Below are 22,248 nucleotides of genomic sequence, written 5' to 3' on the forward strand. Positions count from 1 at the left end.
GGCTTATGTAGAAACACATCTATGTAGAAGCAGTGCAAGATTCACTTACACCTCTGCCTGCAGCTGCTGTTAATCTATTAGAGTCTGTATTCTCACATGCTAGCAGTTTTCTGACTCACCTCAATAGTATTAATTGCCTCAATATTAGCAAATATTCTTGTACCCTTTTATTGTAACGTATCCCTGTAAAACCAATCTATTCTGTTAAGAAGCACAGATCATGTTAAGAAAAATTGTTCCCTGTGAGCCTTGCACATTCTTCCAGGGTTAAGCTGATTGATGAGGTTCTCATATATTCCCTGCTGTCATGTCTGGGCAGATCTGTAGACACATTCAAATTGACAACACCCATTTTTAACTGGTTATTAATATTTTCTAAATGTATTATTATATCACTAATATTGGCTGTTTAAAATCTAACAGGAACTGTACAGTAAGAGTTATGATGCTGTTGGTGTACTTTTTGCCGCCATGCCGAACTTCTCAGATTTCTATACAGAAGATTCTGTCAATAATCAGGGCCTCGAGTGCCTCAGGTTCTTGAATGAAGTAATCTCTGACTATGATGCTGTAAGTATAATTGACTAATGCAGTATTATAGAATATCAGATACAGTACTTTAATGTATAAATTTAAGATATTGTTGAAAAATTCAAGCTGTTAAAATTACAGCTAATATTTATCGTGTAAATAAAGTTATATTGGCATATATAGAGTATTTAATTTTTATAAATTAAGTTTTAAAGTTCAGTTAGTTTAGTTTTCCGGTATATTTGTGATTATGAAAATAGCAAGGTTAATTAATTCAGTTTTTTTTTTTTTTTAAGTATATGTAGGTTCATGCATAATAAAGTATAATAAATAAATTTATTTTTATATTTTCTGTTGCTGGGGCCAGCAGAGTTTACATCTTTATTGTAACTATTTTTAAAAGGGGTTTAGGGCTAAAAGCCTCAGACTATGGGAAATTCACTAGATGAACATGTTAGTGAAAAGCATCATTTTAATTACTTTAGTACTAAAAAGCTCCCTGTTTAGTGCTTTGCTATCACACATCATCTCTCATATTGTGAAGGTAAACTTCATAACTGAGTTTTCACTCATTGTATCACCAGGGTACTTATCTGTGCCACTGATGAGAGGCCAATAAGCCTTGAAATGGTGCCATCCACCAAGAATAATTAGCATTAGTCTTCTCTCCTGGGAAAATGTTGCTTATTTGAGGTAGTACAATAACAGGCAATTCATTGTGAAGACATTCACAATGTGATGTAATAAAAATTATGCCTTTTCACATACTTCAGTGATTTGCTATGATGCTTTGCACTAACCTGTTCATCTATAACTATTTTTTTAAAATCAACATATAATACAACAGTTAAAATGGGCCATGCATTTTTCTCACAATATGTATGCCTATGTACATATTCGTTATCCCAGAACCAGAGCTAGCTCACTACTGAAAGTGTATGGACTTGCTTTCCACTTCTAGTTGATTGGCTTAATTTTTTATGCACATTGGCAGCTTAGGCCATAATGTGCCAAGTCAGTCACTTCTCTTATACTTTATTGTGTGTAGACCTATATATGTTTGATAAGGAAATAATTCTTGTTCCCTTAAATTTCCCTTACTTATGTATTTTTCCCAATATTATGTATAAATTCTGAGAAAAAATGATATTGTCCTACTCTCTTGACTAAAATTTCATTTCATTGTGATGTCACTATGGTGCATATATTTCTAATATATGTATTATTTTACTTTTTATTATTATTTTTTTTCCCTCAAGTTGCTGGAACAAAGCAGATTCAAAGATATCATAAAAATTAAGACAATCGGTGCCACATATATGGCTGCAAGTGGGCTTAATAATGAAGAAATTTCCAATGTAAGCTATATAAGATTTCTCACAGTATTATTTCTGTTAACTAAATTGTTTTCTGTGCTGTGAATCATTGTAGGTTAAAACACTGAAAAAAAATAAATTATTTTAAATGTAATTAGCATTAGCATTAGTAGAGGCATTTGATGCAAGAAAGCAAGCTTGTGCAGCATCAGCCAAAAAAATAAAAGTAAAATAAATAAATAAAAAATAACCACTTCCACTTCACCCCTCTGTTCATTCAAAATACCTGTCCAGCCGAGCCTTAAACTTATTTAGACTATCAACTTCCACGACAAGGGATGGAAGTCTGTTCCACCTACCAACCACCCGCTGGCTAAAGGCAAATTTCCGCACATCTATCCTACATCTGTCTTTCCTCAATTTGAATTTATGCCCTCTCAGGTGATTATTCTGAGCAAGAGGAAGAATCCCATCAGCATTGAGCATGCTCAAACCATTCAAGGCTTTGTACACCTCTATCAGATCACCTTGCTGCTGCCTAGTCTCCAGACACTGTAATTCGCAAAACTTAAGCCTTTCTTCGTAAGCGCACCCCTTTGTTCCATTCACTAATCTTGTTGCCCTTCTCTGTACTCATTCCAGCAGCTCTACATCCTTCTTGAAATGAGGTCTCCAGACCTGTATACAGTACTCTAGGTGTGGCCTGACCATTGCCTTATACAAGGGAATAATTACCTCCTTATCCCTGCTAGAAAAATTCCTATATATCATTGACAATACACCATGAGCTACTCTTGCAGCCCGTCTGCACTGCTCAGATAACTTCATATCTGCCTGCACAACCACCCCCAGGTCCCTTTCATTCTCTACCACTGTCAGTGTAGTACCACAGGGTTGATACGTTGCTCTGGGGTTGCTGTTTCCCATATGTAGTACTTTACATTTGTCAATGTTAAACTTCATTTGCCACCTCTCAGCGCATCTGCTCAACCTTTCCAGATCCTGTTGCAGCAGCATAGTGTCAGTAGTGTCCTTGACAACCCTGCCAACCTTCGTATCGTCTGCAAACTTGGACATTAAGTTTGATATACCATCATCAATATCATTTATAAATACAGAGAACAATAAAGGACCCAATACTGAACGCTGAGGGACTCCACTAATAACATTAGTCCACGGTGAGCAGTGTCCATTGATTACCACTCTCTGACTTCTCCCCCTCAACCACCCCTTTATCCATAGCAGCAATTTGCCTCCAATGCCACACTGCTCCAATTTCTTCAGCAGTCTTCCATGTGCAACAGTATCAAAAGCCTTTCTAAGATCCAAGAATATAATATCAAAGTTATTCCCTGCATCCAGTTCTTTTGTGACTGCATCATAGTATCCAATCAAATTGGTCAGGCAAGACTTCCCCTTAACAAAACCATGCTGTGTCTCAGCTATAACTGAAGTCTTGTCTAGATGATCCTGCAGTGCTTCTTTAACCAGTGCCTCCATTAATTTTCCGGAAACAGAAGTTAAACTCACAGGTCTATAATTACTTGTGTCAGCCTTTGATCCTCCTTTGTGAATTGGGGTCACATTTGCACATCTCCAGTCCATGGGTACCTCCCCTGAGTCCAAGGAAGCTCTCATAATTATGGCTAAGGATTTGCTTACTTTCTTTGCTGCCTCCTTTAATATAACTGGATAGATTCCATCCACCCCAGGTGCCTTTCTTCTGTTTATCTTCAACAATTTCTCCTCCACTTTACTCTCAGTTATTACAAGATTCTCTAGCTTACTGCCAGAGTTGAATACACCTCTGGCATTCCCCTCGCTGAATAACTCCTCATGTGTGAATGTCGATGCAAAATATTCATTTAGTTTGTTAGCTACCTGAGCAGGATCATCAACAGTTGACCCATCGATATCAAGTGGACCAATCTGATTCACCCCCTTCCTTCTAGAGTTTACATAAGTAAAGAACTCTTTGCTGTTTTTCTTCGCATCCTTTGCCAAGGATTTCTCGTAATCTGCCTTCGCCTGCCTAACCTCCTTTGTAACTTGGTTACAGATCAACTTGTATCTATCATAGGCTTGTGTGTCACGTGGTAATTTGTATGTATCCCATGCATTTTTCTTCTCTGCCATATGCCTCATTAGTTCATCTGACATCCATTTAGGCCTAAACCATGAACAATATTTCTTAGTTGGTATGTAAAGCCTAGTAGCTTCCAAGATAAGTTCTTTGAATGCTTCCCATTTTGAATTTGCTGTTGGTAACATCATCAGTTGATCCCACTGTATAGAATTTAAATACTCTCTCAGTCCACTGTAGTCGCCTTTACGAAAGCAATACCCCTTCCCTTTACCCCTAATGGTAGTTACCTCTTTGAGTAAATCCCACTTCAGAACCCTGTGATCACTGCCACCTAGTGGTTCATTTATCTGCAGATTCTTAATGCATGAAGAATCACTACTGATAATCAAATCAAGAGTATTACTCCCTCTGGTTGCCTCCCGAACATGCTGATGTAGAAAACAATCATCCAATAAATCCACAAAAGCCTTGCTAGTGTGTGAGTGACCAGCCCCCAAATTCCAGTCAATATCTGGGAAATTAAAATCCCCCATAATAAGACTCTCTGATTTACTGGCCCACTCTATTTCTCTGTACAGTTTCTTATTATACTCATCAGAGTCATTAGGCCTATAGCACACTCCTACTCTCAATTTTGATCTCCCAATGCTTATGTCACACCAAACTGACTCGACATTGCACTGTCCAGCGATGTCGACTGGCTTCACTTCCTTGGATTTTATGTGTTTCTTAACTAATAGCATAACCCCTCCTCCCTTCCTATCCTGTCTATCCTTTCTGTTGACATTGTACTCCCCAAATTCCAGTTCTGCATTACTTATATCTGTGTAACACCACATCTCTGAAATCGTTTGGTAGTGTTGATGTGTAATACAAGTACAATAGACTCCCGATTAACCCTCCCCTATGGGACCGGACCTCAGGCTGAATAAAAGAATGGCCAGTTAATCCAAAAACACATACAAAATAATTGGATTTATAAGTTGTAAATTACATTTTTAAAAATGTATTCAGTATGTTGTATATAAATGTTTATTAAACATTTACTTAAATAAAAAATTGGTAATCTTCATTTTATTTTTGATTTAAATTCGTTTTTTGAAGCAAAATCATGCCACTGTTTCGATATATCTTATCGCAGTTTCAAGCGCTTTCTTTCCTTCTGAATGACTTATTCTTTTGTCATTTTTATCTCCGCTCATATCTTCTGGGTTCTCTGGTTCTTCATCTTCTGCCTTTTCTCTTTGACTAACTGCTTTGATAAATTTATCATCTGTTAACATTTCATTCTCTAGAATGTCTCATAGAGAGACATCAATAAATGGCCTACAAGCCATTTATTGATGTCTCTTTCTAAAAGGGTCTTTGAACTCTGATAATTGTTTCAATTCATTAAGGAGAGCAGTGTCAAATCCTCAGTGCACAGCTTTGTCCAGATCACAGTTTGCAGTTATTTTGACATTAGGCCATAGTTTTCTCCATGACCTTTGATGACAGCATTTTCTCAAAAGCAGATGCCAACATGTAAATCACATTCTTGATGTTAATTTTCTTAAGGTCTTCAGTGAGTTCTGTTTCTTCATTTCCAGTTTCTTCACCAATCATTCACCATACTTTTTCCAAGACCAAGTTCATTACATATCCGTTTTACAGAATCTACACTATCACAATGTACTAATGTGGGAATTGCTTAAGGATGTAACTACAATCAAGGTTAAAGGGAAAGGCTTTTGCTTTCATAAAGGTGACTACAGCGGTCTCAGACTGTTTTTAAATTCTGTACAGTGGAATCAACTAATGATGTTACCAACATTGAATTCTAAATGGGAATTCAGGGATTTAATTTCGGAGGATACTAGGCTTTTCATTCCAACTAAGAAATACTGTTCAAGGTTTAGGACTAAATGGATGTCAGATGAACTAATGAGGCTCGTGGCAGAGAAGAAAAATGTATGGGATGCATATAAAGTATCAGATGACACAGAAGCCTATGGCAGGTATAAACTAGTCTGTAATCAAATCACAAGGAGGTTAGGCAGGCAAAGGCAGATTACGAGAAATCCTTGGCAAAGGATACAAAGAAAACAGCAAAGTTCTTTACTTATGTAAACTCTAGACAGAAAGGGTTGAATCAGATTGGACCACTTAACAAATGGGTTGACTATTGATGATGCTATCGAGGCAGTGTTAGGTGGGTCGGAAAACTGCTAGCTTGGGGAGAGACAAAGACCAATAGATTGACTAGCCACTGGCAGAGGTGAAAGAGATTCTTGCACTGCTTCTATTAGAATGAGCAGAAGCCTGAAAAACAAGATGCATGGTATTTCAGAGACTGCTGGGAGCCATTGCGGTACAAGTAAACACATGGGTTGTGTTAGGGTAGCTAAGAATAGAAACAGGTGCAGGTATACTTGCATGTACACCAATGCTAGGAGTTTAGTAAATAAATTTGATGAATTTGAGGTATTGCTCAAAACATCAAAGGCAGATATTGTTGGGATATCAGAGACGTGGTGTCACACAGATATAAGGGATGCAGAACTACAATTTGTGGAGTACAACGTCTACAGAAAGGATAGACAGGATAGGAAGGGGGGAGGGGTTATGCTATTAGTTAAGAAACACATAAAAACCAAGGAAGTGAAGCCAGTCGACATCGCTGGACAATGCAGTGTCGAGTCAGTTTGGTGTGACATAAGCATTGGGAGATCAAAATTGAGAGTAGGAGTGTGCTATACGCCTAATGACTCTGATGAGTATAATAAGGAACTGTACAGGGAAATAGAGTGGGCCAGTAAATCAGAGAGTCTTATAATGGGAGATTTTAATTTCCCAGATATTGACTGGAATTTGGGGGCTGGTCACTCACACACTAGCAAGGCTTTTGTGGATTTATTGGATGATTGTTTTCTACATCAGCATGTTCAGGAGGCAACTAGAGGGAGTAATACTCTTGATTTGATTATCAGCAGTGATTCTTCATGCATTAAGAATCTGCAGATAAATGAACCACTAGGTGGCAGTGATCACAGTGTGCTGAAGTGGGATTTACTCAAAGAGGTAACTACCATTAGGGGAAAAGGAAAGGGTTATTGCTTCCGTAAAGGCGACTACGATGGACTGAGACAGTATTTAAATTCTATACAGTGGGACCAACTGATGATGTTACCAACAGCAAATTCAAAATGGGAAGCATTCAAAGAACTTATCTTGGAAGCTACTAGGCTTTACATACCAACTAAGAAATATTGTTCAAGGTTTAGGCCAAAATGGATGTCAGATGAACTAATGAGGCATATGGCAGAGAAGAAAAATGCATGGGATACTTACAAATTAACACATGACACAGAAGCCTATGATAGATACAAGTTGATCTGTAACCAAGTTACATAGGAGGTTAGGCAGGCGAAGGCAGATTACGAGAGATCCTTGGCAAGGGATGCGAAGAAAAACAGCAAAGTGTTCTTTACTTATGTAAACTCTAGAAGGAAGGGGATGAATCAGATTGGTCCACTTGATATCGATGGGTCAACTGTTGATGACCCTGCTCAGGTACTAACAAACTAAATGAATATTTTGCATCGACATTCACAAATGCGGAGTTATTCAGGGATGGGAATGCCAGAGGTGTATTCAACTCTAGCAGTAAGCTACAGAATCTTGAAATAACTGGGAGTAAAGTGGAGGAGAAACTGTTGAAGATAAACACAAGAAAGGCACCCGGGGTGGATGGAATCTATCCAGTTATATTAAAGGAGGCAGCAAAGGAAGTAAGCAAACCCTTAGCCATAATTATGAGAGCTTCCTTGGACTCAGGGGAGGTACCCATAGACTGGAAATGTGCAAATGTGACCCCAATTCACAAAGGAGGTTCAAAGGCTGACACAAGTAATTATAGACCTGTGAGCTTAACTTCTGTTCCAGGAAAATTAATGGAGGCACTGGTTAAAGAAGCACTGCAGGATCATTTAGACAAGACTTCAGTTATAGCTCGGACACAGCATGATTTTGTTAAGGGGAAGTCTTGCCTGACCAACTTGATTGGATACTATGATGCAGTCACAAAAGAACTGGATGCAGGGAATAACTTTGATATTATATACTTGGATCTTAGAAAGGCTTTTGATACTGTTGCACATGAAAGACTGCTACACAAATTGGAGCAGTGTGACATTGGAGGCAAATTGCTGCTATGGATAAAGGGGTGGTTGAGGGGGAGAAGACAGAGAGTGGTAATCAATGGACACTGCTCATCGTGGACTAATGTTATTAGTGGAGTCCCTCAGGGCTCAGTGTTGGGTCCATTATTGTTTTCTGTATTTATAAATGATATTGATGATGCTATATCAAGCTTAATGTCCAAGTTTGCAGACGATACAAAGGTTGGCAGGGTTGTCAAGGACACTACTGACACTATGCTGCTGCAACAGGATCTGGAAAGGTTGAGCAGATGGGCTGAGAGGTGGCAAATGAAGTTTAACATTGTCAAATGTAAAGTACTACACATGGGAAACAGCAACCCCAGAGCAACGTATCAACTCTGTGGTACTACACTGACAGTGGTAGAGAATGAAAGGGACTTGGGGGTGGTTGTGCAGGCAGATATGAAGTTCTCTGAGCAGTGCAGATGGGCTGCAAGAGTAGCTCGTGGAGTATTGTCAATGATATACAGGAATTTTTCCAGCAGGGATAAGGAGGTGATTATTCCATTGTATAAGCCAATGGTCAGGCCACACCTAGAGTACTGTATACAGGTCTGGAGGCCTCATTTCAAGAAGGATGTAGAGCTGCTGTAACGAGTACAGAGAAGGGCAACAAGATTAGTGAATGGAACAAAGGGGTGCTCTTACGAAGAAGTTTTGGAATTACCGAGTGAAGGTGGGGCAGGACAGTTGTCGACAGTCAAAGCGATTTTTCTGTTTTCTTTTGTCATCTTCCTATCGAATTTTAATGATAGCCAAGAAGTTAAGGAATATATGCCAAAAATTTCACTTGTCATCCAAGCTTTTTTGTTGTAGTCCAACTTTAATGACTTTACTCCTTTGAAACATTGGGGTTTCTTACTTTTGTCTATTACCAGAAGCTTCAGTTTTTCATTACCAGCCATATTTGCAGTAACCAAGACTAATTCGCTCCTTACTATTTTTACGACCTACACATTTATTCTTCTTTAAAAATCAGTGTCTTGTTTAACAAACATTTAAAAAATAGTCTTCTTTCATCAACATTGAATATGTTCAGAGCCAACGTCCTTGTCGGGAATAGTCATTAATCTTTGCCAATGACTGTGGACACATAGATAGCAGTTGACCAGTGCAACTTCTCGTTATAGTAAATGCTTTACGGGCAACACTAAATTGTGGAATGCTCTTAATAATTAAACCCTCTAGCTATTAAAAGCTAAAATGATTAATCCTTAAACCATTTAGCTCTTAATTTATGCTTTCTACAGTGTCAGCTCTATTGCCTACAGACCAGTGGTGCGAACAATGCGTATCCAGGTCTCCAGAAATTAGTTCATTGTATATTGAAATTATTTTCAATATAATGATCAGGGGGAAATCAAAAAAGTTTGCTACATAGAAAAATTCGCTATATCAAAGTTCGTTAAAGAGAGGTCCGACTGTAGTACTGTATATAGTACCTCTATATAGTGTAGACCTATATATAGTACTCATGAAGTGGCCTTATGCAATGGAATAATCGCCTCCTTGTATCTTTGGGATTACTGTTGCCCGTATGCAGTATCTTGAATTTACCAATTACCAAAAACCTCTACTGCCAGTTCTTAGCCATTTTTGATTCCTGTCATTAATCACCCTGCCAACCTTTGTGTCATCTGTAAGCTTAGACAATGAGCTCAGCATGTGTTCATCAGTATTGTTAGTAAATATGGTAAAGAGTGTGGGGGGCCTAGCACTGAACCCTGAGGAACTTCACTCATAACATTATGGCACCTCCGTAGCCAGGTGGGAAGGAACAGCAGTGCGTAACACATGCTTCTTGATTAGACCAGGGTTCGAGCCCGTCACCACCAAATATGGAGGATGTGGAAAGGTCAGGGATGACCACCGCATATCCCGGAGCAATATGGCCTTAGTTGCTAATGCTCCTAAAAACCAAATAACAAACAAACAAACTCATAACACTAGCTCAAAAAGAGCAGTGCCCATTTATAACCACCCTCTCCCTTCTGCCACTCAAATATCCCTTTATTTATGGCAGTAACTTGCGCCTAATGCTCCAATCTGTACATCTTATGTGAAATAGTGTCAAAAGTTTAAATGGAATCTAAATATGTGATGCCAAAATTATTATTTTCATCCAGTTCTTTTGTTACTGCATTATAGTAGTTAATCAGACTGGCCAGACGAGTCCCCCCCCCCCCTTTAACAAATCCATACTGTGATTTTTGTATAAATCCTTTTCTGTTAAGATGGTCCTGCAATACTTTTTTTTTTAACCACTGACTCCATTATTTTCCCTGAAACAGAAGTCAAGCTTACAGGTCTCTAATTTTTCACATCACTCTTTGATGTCCCCTTATGAATAGGAGTAATGAAAATTAAAGGAAATGAAACATCAAACAGTGGTGCTAGCAGCAACCAAAAGACTTTTTTTGAAGAGGGTATGAAATATCTGATGTACAGATGGGATCAGGGTCTAAAATTGTAGCAGAGTTTCTTTGAAAAATAATTCTCATTTCTCATTTTCATTTGACTCTTTTTTTTTTTACATTTACATTTACATTTTCAATGGCATAACATTTATTATTAGATAGTAAAACTATTTTGTAGAAATAATGAAGTTTTCAAATTTTATTTGGATAAAAAGTAATAATTTATTATTTAAATTAACTTAAGCCAGTGATGTGGTGTCCAACCTACGGCTTGCGATTTATTTTTGTACGGCCCATGTGGAAAGTGGACTAAAACAGCATGTAAAATTATCAAAAAAATTTTTGCATTAAATGTTTTGTTCAGTAAATGTAATTGTGTATTGTACTTAATAAAATGTTTAACATTTTCAATTTTAGGTGTATCATTATATTTATTTATTCACCTTAATATTGAAATGCAGTGATCCTTTTCAGATTATAAATTTTCCACAGTGAGCATTTAAAAGGTAAGGTATTTTTAAAAAAAAAACGAAAGTAAGGCATATTTTTATAATTTTAATAAAATGTAAAAAATAAATCACTGACATAGATTTGTTACACATAGGCGTTGGGAATTTGCATTTTTTATATATATCCTGAAAATAAAAAATGGTAACCTGAAAACAGAAACCTCGTTTTATATGTAACACACTAATTTTCCTTGAATCACTCACTGTGGCCCATGAAACAAATCTAACTTTGAATATGGCCCCTGTACATAAAAAGGCTAGACACCACTGACTTAAGCTAATATTTACAGTATTGATAAACTTAAATATTTCAATATTTGAATCTTCTTGATGTGAAAATCTAAAATAGAAATAATTCACTTTTTACTATAGCCCAATGCTCCTGTAAAAGAAAAGTGGGCACACTTGGCGCAACTCACTGAGTTTGCCTTGGCATTGAAGGATACTTTAAGTAACATCAATAAGGAAAGCTTCAACAATTTTGTTCTCAGGATGGGTAAGTACAACTTAGGCAGCAAAATAAAAAATCCTCAATTACCATAACATTTCTGTATGGAGTAGGAATTACTGTTAATTAAGAGTTTACTAACATTAAATTAGTAATTACCTCATAATTTACTAATGAATAACATATTAACTTGTATTTCTATGTATAAACATTGACAATTTACATGTTGAAAATTTGACTGGCTTATGAAATATTTCATGGACACTCTGTGATGTTGAAATTGCAGCACCCTGTAGGCACAAGGATACAGAGAGTATATTTACAGTAATGATAGCCAAGAAGTTAAGGAATATATGCCAAAAGTTGCAGATGCTAATGCTGTGCTGAAGAACACATTTATAAAGGACAGATCAATATGATGTAAATCTGGCAAAGTTGTGGACACAGTGAACTGAATATCTCAGCATTGAGTCATATAGGTGCCAAATGGCCTTCTGTGGTATTAGACACAAAGCCTCTTGCACCTAGTCCCACAGAATATCTGTGGTCTGTGCTGGCTCTGGGTAACTCTGTAGATATAATCAAATAATGTTCCACACATGCTCAATGGAAGAGAAATCTGGAGATCTGGCTGTCCAAGACTACTTCCACACCACAAAGACACTCAAAGGAGTGTCTTCACCTCCTCTGAGTGTGAAGGGAGATTGATGTCTTCTACAATCTCAGCAACATAGCAGCAAGCAAACAGTGAAATTGTCATTGACCAATACCAACAACAATGACAACCGGCTATCAAAATTGATCCCTTCCCACACCATAACACCAGCAGGGTGTATCATCAGGCCCCTAGCAGAAGTAGGAATCATTACTGATTCTTTATTCCAGGTGGCTCATGCACAGCACAATTCCAGATGCTGTTGATGATGGGCAGTGGTCACGGATAATCAACACAATTGCCAGTATGCACAGAGGTCTCTCCCTTCTGCCAGTCAGCATGCAATGGTTCAGTGGGGAAAGGGGTGACAGCCAGGTGATGTCACAGCTCACTGAATGGTAGCTGTAGGTATGGTGTAAATCTGTCAATGGATAAGATGATCCTTCTGTTCTGTAGTCCTTCATCATGCTCCACTACCCATTAAACAATTAACCAGCCTCTTGAAGGCTGATAATCCATTCTCTGTTGAAATTGCTGAGTTGCTGATATCAGTGTTGAATGTGACATCTTAACATTCTATTCAATTTCCTTGTATTGTAAAGTTCCTGTAAGACAGAAGCCTGTTAACTGCATCATACATGCAATGCTTTGAGCTACACAATCTCTGTGTTCATTTTTATATCAGCCAAAGCTTCTTTCTGATGGGTCATGTATTTTAATCATTTATCTTGGTATATCTTGGTGCATCTCATTTGCCTGCTGATTTATGTGCACCTCCAACCATTTTTTCTCTGTGCTGCAATTTCTCTTTCACAGAGTGTAGTGTTAGCATCAGCATTAGTTGAGGCATATGATGCAAGAAAGCAAGCTTATACAGCATCAGCCAAAAAAAATATAATTTATATGACTTATCATTAAATGCTCCTTCAGGAAATGGACCTGAATTTGCTGTACATATCTTGTTTCATATTGCTGAAAAAATGTTTCTTCCATGTTATTATTATTAGTAGTAGCAGCAAACGATGCAAGGAAACAAGCTTATATAGCTTGTTTACTTCCTTTTCTGCAATCCAGACTCACTTAAAACTCATTCTACACTCAAACAGAACTGCCAGTTTGATAAAGCCTTTTCACACAAAAAAAAAAAAAAAAAAATGCTGCTCAGCAGTGTACTCTGCCTTGCTTACAGAAATTTCCTGCTAGGAGATATCACTAATCCATGTCTTATGTCAGGCATGTCAAACTCATTTTGTACCATGGTTCAAATAAAGAATTTTGCATTATGTCAAGGTCTGCATATTTTCAACATTTAAAACAAGATATTTTGTAGGATTATTTAAAATACATAGCATTGCCTAATAATCCATATTATTATGTTTACATAAGCAAACATGTACATGTATAGGATTCTTAAAATTAAAAATATTTCAAAACAAACATTTATTTATAAAAAGAGGTTACATATTTGTAAGTAAATAATTAAATATTAAAAATATAAATATAAAAAAAAATAAACATAACAAAATCATAATTTCTTAATTTTTAAGTATTATTTTTTAGGGGACACTTGGCACTGTTTTCCAGAACATAAATCACCAAAATTTGGTATACACTAATGTCTAGCGCTGACAAAATTTTCAAAATTGAAGATGGGTTCTGATTGGAATCTTAATCTTTGAACTGGAGTTTTGTTATTTTTCCTTAAAGAAAACAGTTGTTCGCATTAATATGTGCTGCTGAACATAGTCAGTATATGTGTAACGAAGGATAGCACTCTGTGAAACTGATCTTTACATTAATAGGTGTAAAAATCTGTAAATCCAACTTCCACATATTTTTGCTTCAACAAAAAGTTATATCAGATTTCACTTAGTCCCATTTCTAAGTTCTTATTTATAATTTCAATGTCAACAAACAGAGGTGAAATAAAGAGGTGAAACTGGGACCAAATAATGAGTTTACCAACAGCAAATTCTAAATGGGAAGCATTCATGGATTTAATCTTGGAACCTACTAGGATTTTCATACCAAATAAGAAATACTATTCAAGGTTTAGGCCTAAATGGATGTCGGATGAACAAATAAGACTTGTGGCAGAGAAGAAAAATGCATGGGAGTACATATAAATTATCAGGCTAAACAAGCCTATAGTAGATATAAGTCACAAAGGAGTTTAGAAAGGCAAACAAACCAGATTATGAGAAATCTTCAGCAAAGAATAACAGCAAATACTTCTTTACTTATATAAACTCTAGAAGGAAAGGGATGAATCAGATATGTCCATTTGATATTGATGGTTTAACTGTTGATGATCCTGCTTACATAGTTGACAAATTGAATGAGAATTTTGCATATACATTCACATATGAAAAATTCTGTAGAGAAGTGGAGGACAGAAGCTTATCAAACTCTAACAGGGAGCTAAATGATTTTGCAATAACTGAGAGAAAAGTTGTGAGGAAATTGTTGAAGTTAAATATAAGAAAGGCACCTGGAGTGGATGGAATCTATCCATTTATATTAAAGGAGGTGGCAAAGGAAGTAAGCAAATCTCAAGTCATAATTATGAGGGCATCCATGGACTCAGGGACAGTCCCCGCTGACTGGAGATATGCAAATGTATCTCCAATTCACAAAGCGGGATCAAAGGGTCATGTCAGTAATTACAGACCTTTTAGTACAACTTCTGTTAGGGGAAAATAATGGAGTCACTTGTTAAAGCAGCATTGCAGGATCATCTAGACAAGACTGCAGTAATAACTCAGAAATAGCATGGGTTTGTTCAGGGTGAGTTTTCTCTGGCCAATTTTATTGGATACTATGATGTGGTTACATAGGATACAAGGACTAATCGATTAACAGTAGCCACTGGCAGAGGTGAAAGTGATTCTTGCACTGCTTCTATTGGAATGAGCAGAAGCCTGGAAAACAAGATGCAGGATATTTCAGAGACTGCTAGGAGTTATTGCGGTACAAGTAAACATATGGGTTGTGTTAGGGTAGCTAAGAAAAAGAACAGGTGCATGTATACTTGCATGTACACCAATGCTAGGATTGGTAAATAAATTTGGTGAATTTGAGGTATTGCTCAAAGCATCAAAGGCGGATATTGTTGGGATATCAGAGATGTGGTGTCACACAGATATAAGGAATGCAGAACTGGAATTTGGGGAGTACAATGTCTACAGAAAGGATAGACAGGATAGGAAGGGAGGAGGGGTTATGCTATTAGTTAAGAAACACATAAAATCCAAGGAAGTGAAGCCAGTCAACATCGCTGGACAGTGCAGTGTTGAGTTAGTTTGGTGTGACATAAGTATTGGGAGATCAAAATTGAGAGTAGGAGTGTGCTATAGGACTAATGACTCTGATGAGTATAAAAAGAAACTGTACAGGGAAATAAAGTGGGCCAGTACATCAGAGAGTCTTATAATGGAGGATTTTAATATCCCAAATATTGACTGGAATTTGTGGGTTGGTCACTCACACACTAGCAGGGCTTTTGTGGATTTATTGGATGATTGTTTTCTACATCAGCATGTTTGGGAGGCAACTGCCACCCTAATTAATTTCACACATGGGTCGAAATTAATTAGGGTGGCAGGAGGATGACCGGGGTGCATTGTCAATAAGAAGCACCACTTTAAATGGAATCTGTTTAGACTTGCAGTAACATTCGACTTCGGGTATGAAGTAGTGATCAAACCAGTCCCCAAAAATGGAAGCTGTCACCAAGCTTTATGATTTGACTTCCAAATCACTGGTAAGCTAATTTTTGATATATTTTTTTAAAACTCTTGGGTTTTTGGAGCGATAAATTTTGAGAGGTTTTAACTTGCAGTCACCAGCTGCATTCCCGCCAACCGTCACTGTCAATCGGTCTTTGAAAACCTTAAATCCTGGAAAGTTTTTTTCTTCACGCGCGATAAAAGTTCTTTTAGGCACCTTCTTCCAGAACAGGCCAGTCTCATCCACATTCAATATGGTTTCCCTGCTATAGTCATCTACTATCATAGCCTTGAGTGTCTCAGGAAAAGAAGACGCAGCTTTTTTATTGGGACTTGCCACCTCTCCACTCTCCATGATACTGTGCCAGTTACAGCGAGTTTTAAATCGGTTGAACCAACCTTTACTAGCTACAAAGTTTTCATTTTTGCCCGCCTCCCCAGCTTCTTCTTTCAACCTCTCAAAAATCAGATTAGCTTGATAGCACACAGTGTTCTGATCGACTGGACAATTCTTCACTTTTACTTGATTATCACACCATAATTTCAGCATTGTTTCCATCTCAGCAATAATAGCATGACGTTTACAAATTATGCTTGAGTTCAAGGATTGATCATTTTTCACCGCTTCGAGAATTCTTTCTTTATCTTTTATGATTGTTCTTACTGTAGCTTCCGGTAGCTCAAACTTCTTTGCCAATTCACAAATTTTCATTCTGCTATCAAAATCCTTAATAATCCTTCATAATGTTAAGTTTACATTCCAAAGATGTCGTTTTCCTTTTCTTACTAGGTGCAGGAGAATAAGATTTACTTCGTTTGAACGACATAGTTTTTTTAAGGGTTTAGAAAACGTATAACAAAACAATCTTAACTTTCGTCGATCGTAGAATCATAATTGTGCACATAGAGTTCGCGCGAAACATGTCCAATGCGTATCACAGCAAGAAAAAATCAAGAACCGCGTAACTCCGAGTTTGCATAAGTCGGGGTATTACTGTATTTTGCGGCGACATTCACACATGAGGAGTTATTCAGCGAGGGGAATGCCAGAGGTGTATTCAACTCTGGCAGTAAGCTAGATAATCTTGTAATAACTGAGAGTAAAGTGGAGGAGAAATTGTTGAAGATAAACACAAGAAAGGCAGCTGGGGTGGATGGGATCTATCCAGTTATATTAAAGGAGGCAACAAAGGAAGTAAGCAAACCCTTAGCCATAATTATGAGAGCTTCCTTGGGCTCAGGGGAGGTACCCACAGACTGGAGATGTGCAAATTTGACTCCAATTCACAAAGGAGGATCAAAGGCTGACACAAGTAATTATAGACCTGTGAGTTTAACTTCTGTTCCAGGAAAATTAATGGAGGCACTGGTTAAAGAAGCACTGCAGGATCATCTAGACAAGACTTCAGTTATAGCTCGGACACAGCATGGTTTTGTTAAGGGGAAGTCTTGCCTGACCGATTTGATTGGATACTATGATGCAGTCACAAAAGAACTGGATGCAGGGAATAACTTTGATATTATATACTTGGATCTTAGAAAGGCTTTTGATACTGTTGCACATGGAAGACTGCTGCACAAATTGGAGCAGTGTGGCATTGGAGGCAAATTGATGCTATGGATAAAGGGGTGGTTGAGGGGGAGAAGACAGAGAGTGGTAATCAATGGACAATGCTCATCGTGGACTAATGTTATTAGTGGAGTCTCTCAGGGTTCAGTGTTGGGTCGATTATTGTTTTCTGTATTTATAAATAATATTGATGATGGTATATCAAGCTTAATGTCCAAGTTTGCAGATGATACAAAGGTTGGCAGGGTTGTTAAGGACACTACTGATGCTATGCTGCTGCAACTGGATCTGGAAAGGTTGAGCAGATGGGCTGAGAGGCGGCAAATGTAAAGTACTACATATGGGAAACAGCAACCCCAGAGCAACATATCAACTCTATGGTACTACTCTGACAGTGGTAGAGAATAAAAAGAATCTGGAGGTAATTGTGCAGGCAGATATGAAGTTCTCTGAGCAGTGCAGATGGGCTGCAAGAGTAGCTCATGGTGTCTTATCAATGATATAAAGGAATTTTTCTAGCAGGGATAAGGAGGTGATTATTCCCTTGTATAAGGCAATGGTCAGGCCACACCTTGAGTACTGTATACAGGTCTGGAGGCCTCATTTCAAGAAGGATGTAGAGCTGCTGGAACGAGTACAGAGGAGGGCAACAAGATTAGTGAATGGAACAAAGGGTTGCTCTTATGAAGAAAGGCTAGGCACCGGCGAGGTGATCTGATAGAGGTGTATAAAGCCTTGAATGGTTTGAGCATGCTCAATGCCGATGGGATTCTTCCTCGTGCTCAGAATAATCACCTGAGAGGGCATAAATTCAAATTGAGGAAAGACAGATGTAGGATAGATGTGCGGAAATTTGCCTTTAGCCAGCGGGTAGTTGGTTGGTGGAACAGACTTCCATCCCTTGTTGTGGAAGTTGATAGCCTAAATAAATTTAAGGCTCAGCTGGACAGGTATTTTGAACGAACGGAGGGGTGAAGTGGAAGTTTTTTTTTTTTTTTTTTGGCCGATGCTGCATAAGCGTGCTTTCTTGCATCATATGCCTCTACTAATTCTAATGGTAATGCTAATATTGTTGTTTTTTCTATTTATCAGTGATATTGATGAAGGTATATCAGGCTTAAAGTCCAAGTTCGCAGATGATATGAAGGTTTGCAGGGTAGTTAATAACAGTAATGACAGTATGCAGCTGGAACAGAATCTACAAAAGTTGGGCAGATGGGCTGATAGGTGGAAACTGGAGTTTAACATTGACAAATGCAAAGTACTACGTATGGGTAGCAGTAACACCAGAGTAAAGTACCAACTGTGTGGTACTATACTCAGGGTAGTGGAGAACAAAAAAGATCTGAGGGTAATTGTGCAGTCAGATTTGCAGTTTTTTTGAACAGTGCAGACAGATAATGGGGTTTTGTCATTAATATACAGGAATATTACTAATGGGGATAAGGGGGTGATTATTCCCTTGTATAATAGTGGTCAGGCCACACCTTGAGTACTGCATACAGGTCTGGAAGCTGTTGGAACTAATACAAAGGAGGCCAACGAGATTGATGAGGGGAATAAAGGGGTGCTCTTACCAAGACAAATGTAAAGTACTGCATTTGTTTAGCAGTAACCCCAGAGAAATGTACCAACTGTGCCGTGCTACATTCAGGGTAGTGGAGAATGAAAAAGACGTGGGGATAATTTTGTTAGTAGGCAGAAAGAGGTGATTATTCTTCTGTATAAGGCAATGGTTGGGTCACGCCTTGAGTAATGCATACAGATCTAGAGGCCTCATTTTAGGAAGGATCTAGAGTTGCTAGAACTTGTACAAAGAAGGGTAACAAGTTTGGTGAGGGTAACAAATGGTAGCTCTTATCAAGAAAGACTTAAATTCTGCAATGCACTGTCTTGAGACCTTATATACCTCAATCAGATCATCCACAAGGTGATTTAATTGAGGTATATAACACTTTAATGGTTTGAGCAGGCTCCGTGTTCATGGGATTCTTCCAATTGTTCAGATTATGCACTCGAGGGGCATAAATGCAATTTGAGGAAAGACAGTTGTAGTTTAGATGTGCAGAAATTTATCTTTAGCTGGCAGATAGTTGATTACTGGAACAATCTTTGATCTGTCATTGTGGGAGTTGATAGCTTAAATAAATTCAAGGAAGAACTGGACAAATGTTTGGAGTAAATGGATGGGTGAAATGGGAAGTGTTTTTTTTTTTTTTTTGGCTGATGCTCTGTAAGCCTGCATTCTTGAAAAAGTACAGGACAATGTGGGCAAAAAGTTGAGAGTTAGGCCCGGACACGATACGATAAAGTATGTGTTGAGCACCTTCTCGATCAGTTCATCCCTGGAGAGAATATGCAAGGCTCATGGAAATAGACATTTAGCATTAACATTAGTAAAGGCACATGATGCAAGAAAGTAACCTTATATAGCATCGGCAAAAAAAAAAACCTTCTCATTTCATCTATCCACACGCTCCAAATGTTTGACAAGTTCTGCCTTGAATCTATTCAAGCTATCAACTTCTATAATGACAGATGAAAGTTTAAAGGCAAACTTCTGCACATCCATCCTACAACTGTCTTTCCTCAATTTGAATTTATGCCCTCTCAGGCGATTGTACTGAGCAATGGGAAAATTTCCATCAGCATTGAGCATTCTCAAAGCTTTATACACCTCAATCAGATCACCTCGCAGATGCCTAGTCTCCAAACACTGTAATCTGCAAAACTTAAGCCTTTCTTCGTAAGAGAAACCTTTGTTCCATTCACTAATCTTGTTGCCCTTCTCTGTTCTCATTCCAACAGCTCTACATCCTTCTTAAAATGAGGCCTCCAAACCTGTATATAGTATAGAAGTTGTATACTATATACACCTTGTATACTATATACAGTATACAAGGTGTGGTCTGACCATTGCCTTATACAAGGGGATAATCACCTACTTATCCCTGCTAAAAAAAATTCCTGTATATCATTGACAAAACACCATGAGCTACTCTTACAGACTCTCTATACTGCTCAGAAAACTTCATATCTGCCTGTACAAATACCCCCCAGGTCCTTTTCAAACTCTACCACTGTCGGTGTAGTATCACACAGTTGATACATTACTCTGGGGTTACTGCTTCCCATATGCTGTACTCTACATTTGTCAATATTAAACTTCAGTTGCCACTTCTCAGCCCATCTGCTCAACTTTTCTAGATCCTCTTCCAGCAGTGTACTGTCACTAGTGTCATTAACAACCATTCATAATTTCTGCAAACTTGGACTTTAAACCTGATATACCATCATCAATATCATCAATAAATACAGAAAACAACAATGAATCCAACACTGAACCTGAGGGACTGCACTAATAACATTAGTTCACGAAGAGCAGTGTCCATTGATTACTTCACCTCAATGTCACTACTCTCTCTGCCTTCTCCCACTCAACCATACCTTTATCCATAGCAGCAATTTGCCTCCAATGCCACACTGCTCTAATTTGTGCAGCAGTCTATCATGTGCAACAATATCAAAAGCCTTTCAAAGATCCAAATATATTAGCATTAGCATTAGCATTAGTAGAAGCATTTGATGCAAGAAAGCAAGCTTATGCAGCATCAGCCAAAAAAAAAAAAAAAAAAAAAAAGTAAAATAAATAAATAAAAAATAACCACTTCCACTTCACCCCTCTGTTCGTTCGAAATACCTGTCCAGCTGAGCCTTAAACTTATTTAGGCTATCAACTTCCACGACAAGGGATGGAAGTCTGTTCCACTTACCAACCACCCGCTGGCTATAGGCAAATTTCTGCACATCTATCCTACATCTGTCTTTCCTCAATTTGAATTTATGCCCTCTCAGGTGATTATTCTGAGCAAGAGGAAGAATCCCATCAGCATTGAGCATGCTCAAACCATTTAAGGCTTTGTACACCTCTATCAGATCACCTCACTGGTGCCTAGTCTCCAGACACTGTAATTCACAAAACTTAAGCCTTTCTTCGTAAGAGCACCCCATTGTTCCATTCACTAATCTTGTTGCCCTTCTCTGTACTCGTTCCAGCAGCTCTACATCCTTCTTGAAATGAGGTCTCCAGGCCTGTATACAGTACTCTAGGTGTGGCCTGACCATTGCCTTATACAAGGGAATAATCACCTCCTTATCCCTGCTAGAAAAATTAATATATGTCATTGACAATACACCATGAGCTACTCTTGCAGCCCGTCTGCACTGCTCATGGAACTTCATATCTGCCTGCACAACCACCCCCAGGTCCCTTTCATTCTCTACCACTGTCAGTGTAGTACCACAGAGTTGATATGTTGCTCTGGGGTTGCTGTTTCCCATATGTAGTACCTTACATTTGTCAATGTTAAACTTCATTTGCCACCTCTCAGCCCATCTGCTCAACCTTTCCAGATCTTGTTGCAGCAGTATAGTGTCAGTAGTGTCCTTGACAACCCTGCCAACCTTCGTATCGTCCGCAAACTTGGACATTAAGCTTGATATACCATCATCGATATCATTTATAAATACAGAAAACAATAATGTACCCAATTCTGAACCCTGAGGGACTCCACTAATAACATTAGTCCACGATGAGCAGTGTCCATTGATTACCACTCTCTGTCTTCTCCCCCTCAACCACCTGTATCCATAGCAGTAATTTGTCTCCAATGTCACACTGCTCCAATTTGTGCAGCAGTCTTCCATGTGCAACAGTATCAAAAGCCTTTCTAAGATCCAAGTATATAATATCAAAGTTATTCCCTGCATCCAGTTCTTTTGTGAC

At 38.1% G+C, this 22,248-nt stretch overlaps 1 protein-coding gene across 3 annotated transcripts in view; it reads left to right on the top strand.

Moving 5' to 3' along the window:
* LOC150077672 (adenylate cyclase type 3-like) overlaps positions 1-22,248 on the top strand; it is a 376,378-nt gene that overhangs the window by 333,610 nt on the left and 20,520 nt on the right. For all 3 annotated transcript variants that reach the window (XM_090384272.1, XM_090384271.1, XM_090384273.1), the window contains exons 17-19: positions 424-570; positions 1,791-1,889; positions 11,434-11,557. In XM_090384272.1, the coding sequence (XP_090240398.1) occupies positions 424-570; positions 1,791-1,889; positions 11,434-11,557 (370 nt within the window). The remainder of the gene's footprint in view (positions 1-423; positions 571-1,790; positions 1,890-11,433; positions 11,558-22,248) is intronic.

This window comes from Mastigoproctus giganteus, chromosome 11, assembly GCF_048544385.1.
Source record: "Mastigoproctus giganteus isolate SK-2022 chromosome 11, ASM4854438v1, whole genome shotgun sequence".
NCBI lineage: Eukaryota > Metazoa > Arthropoda > Arachnida > Uropygi > Thelyphonidae > Mastigoproctus > Mastigoproctus giganteus.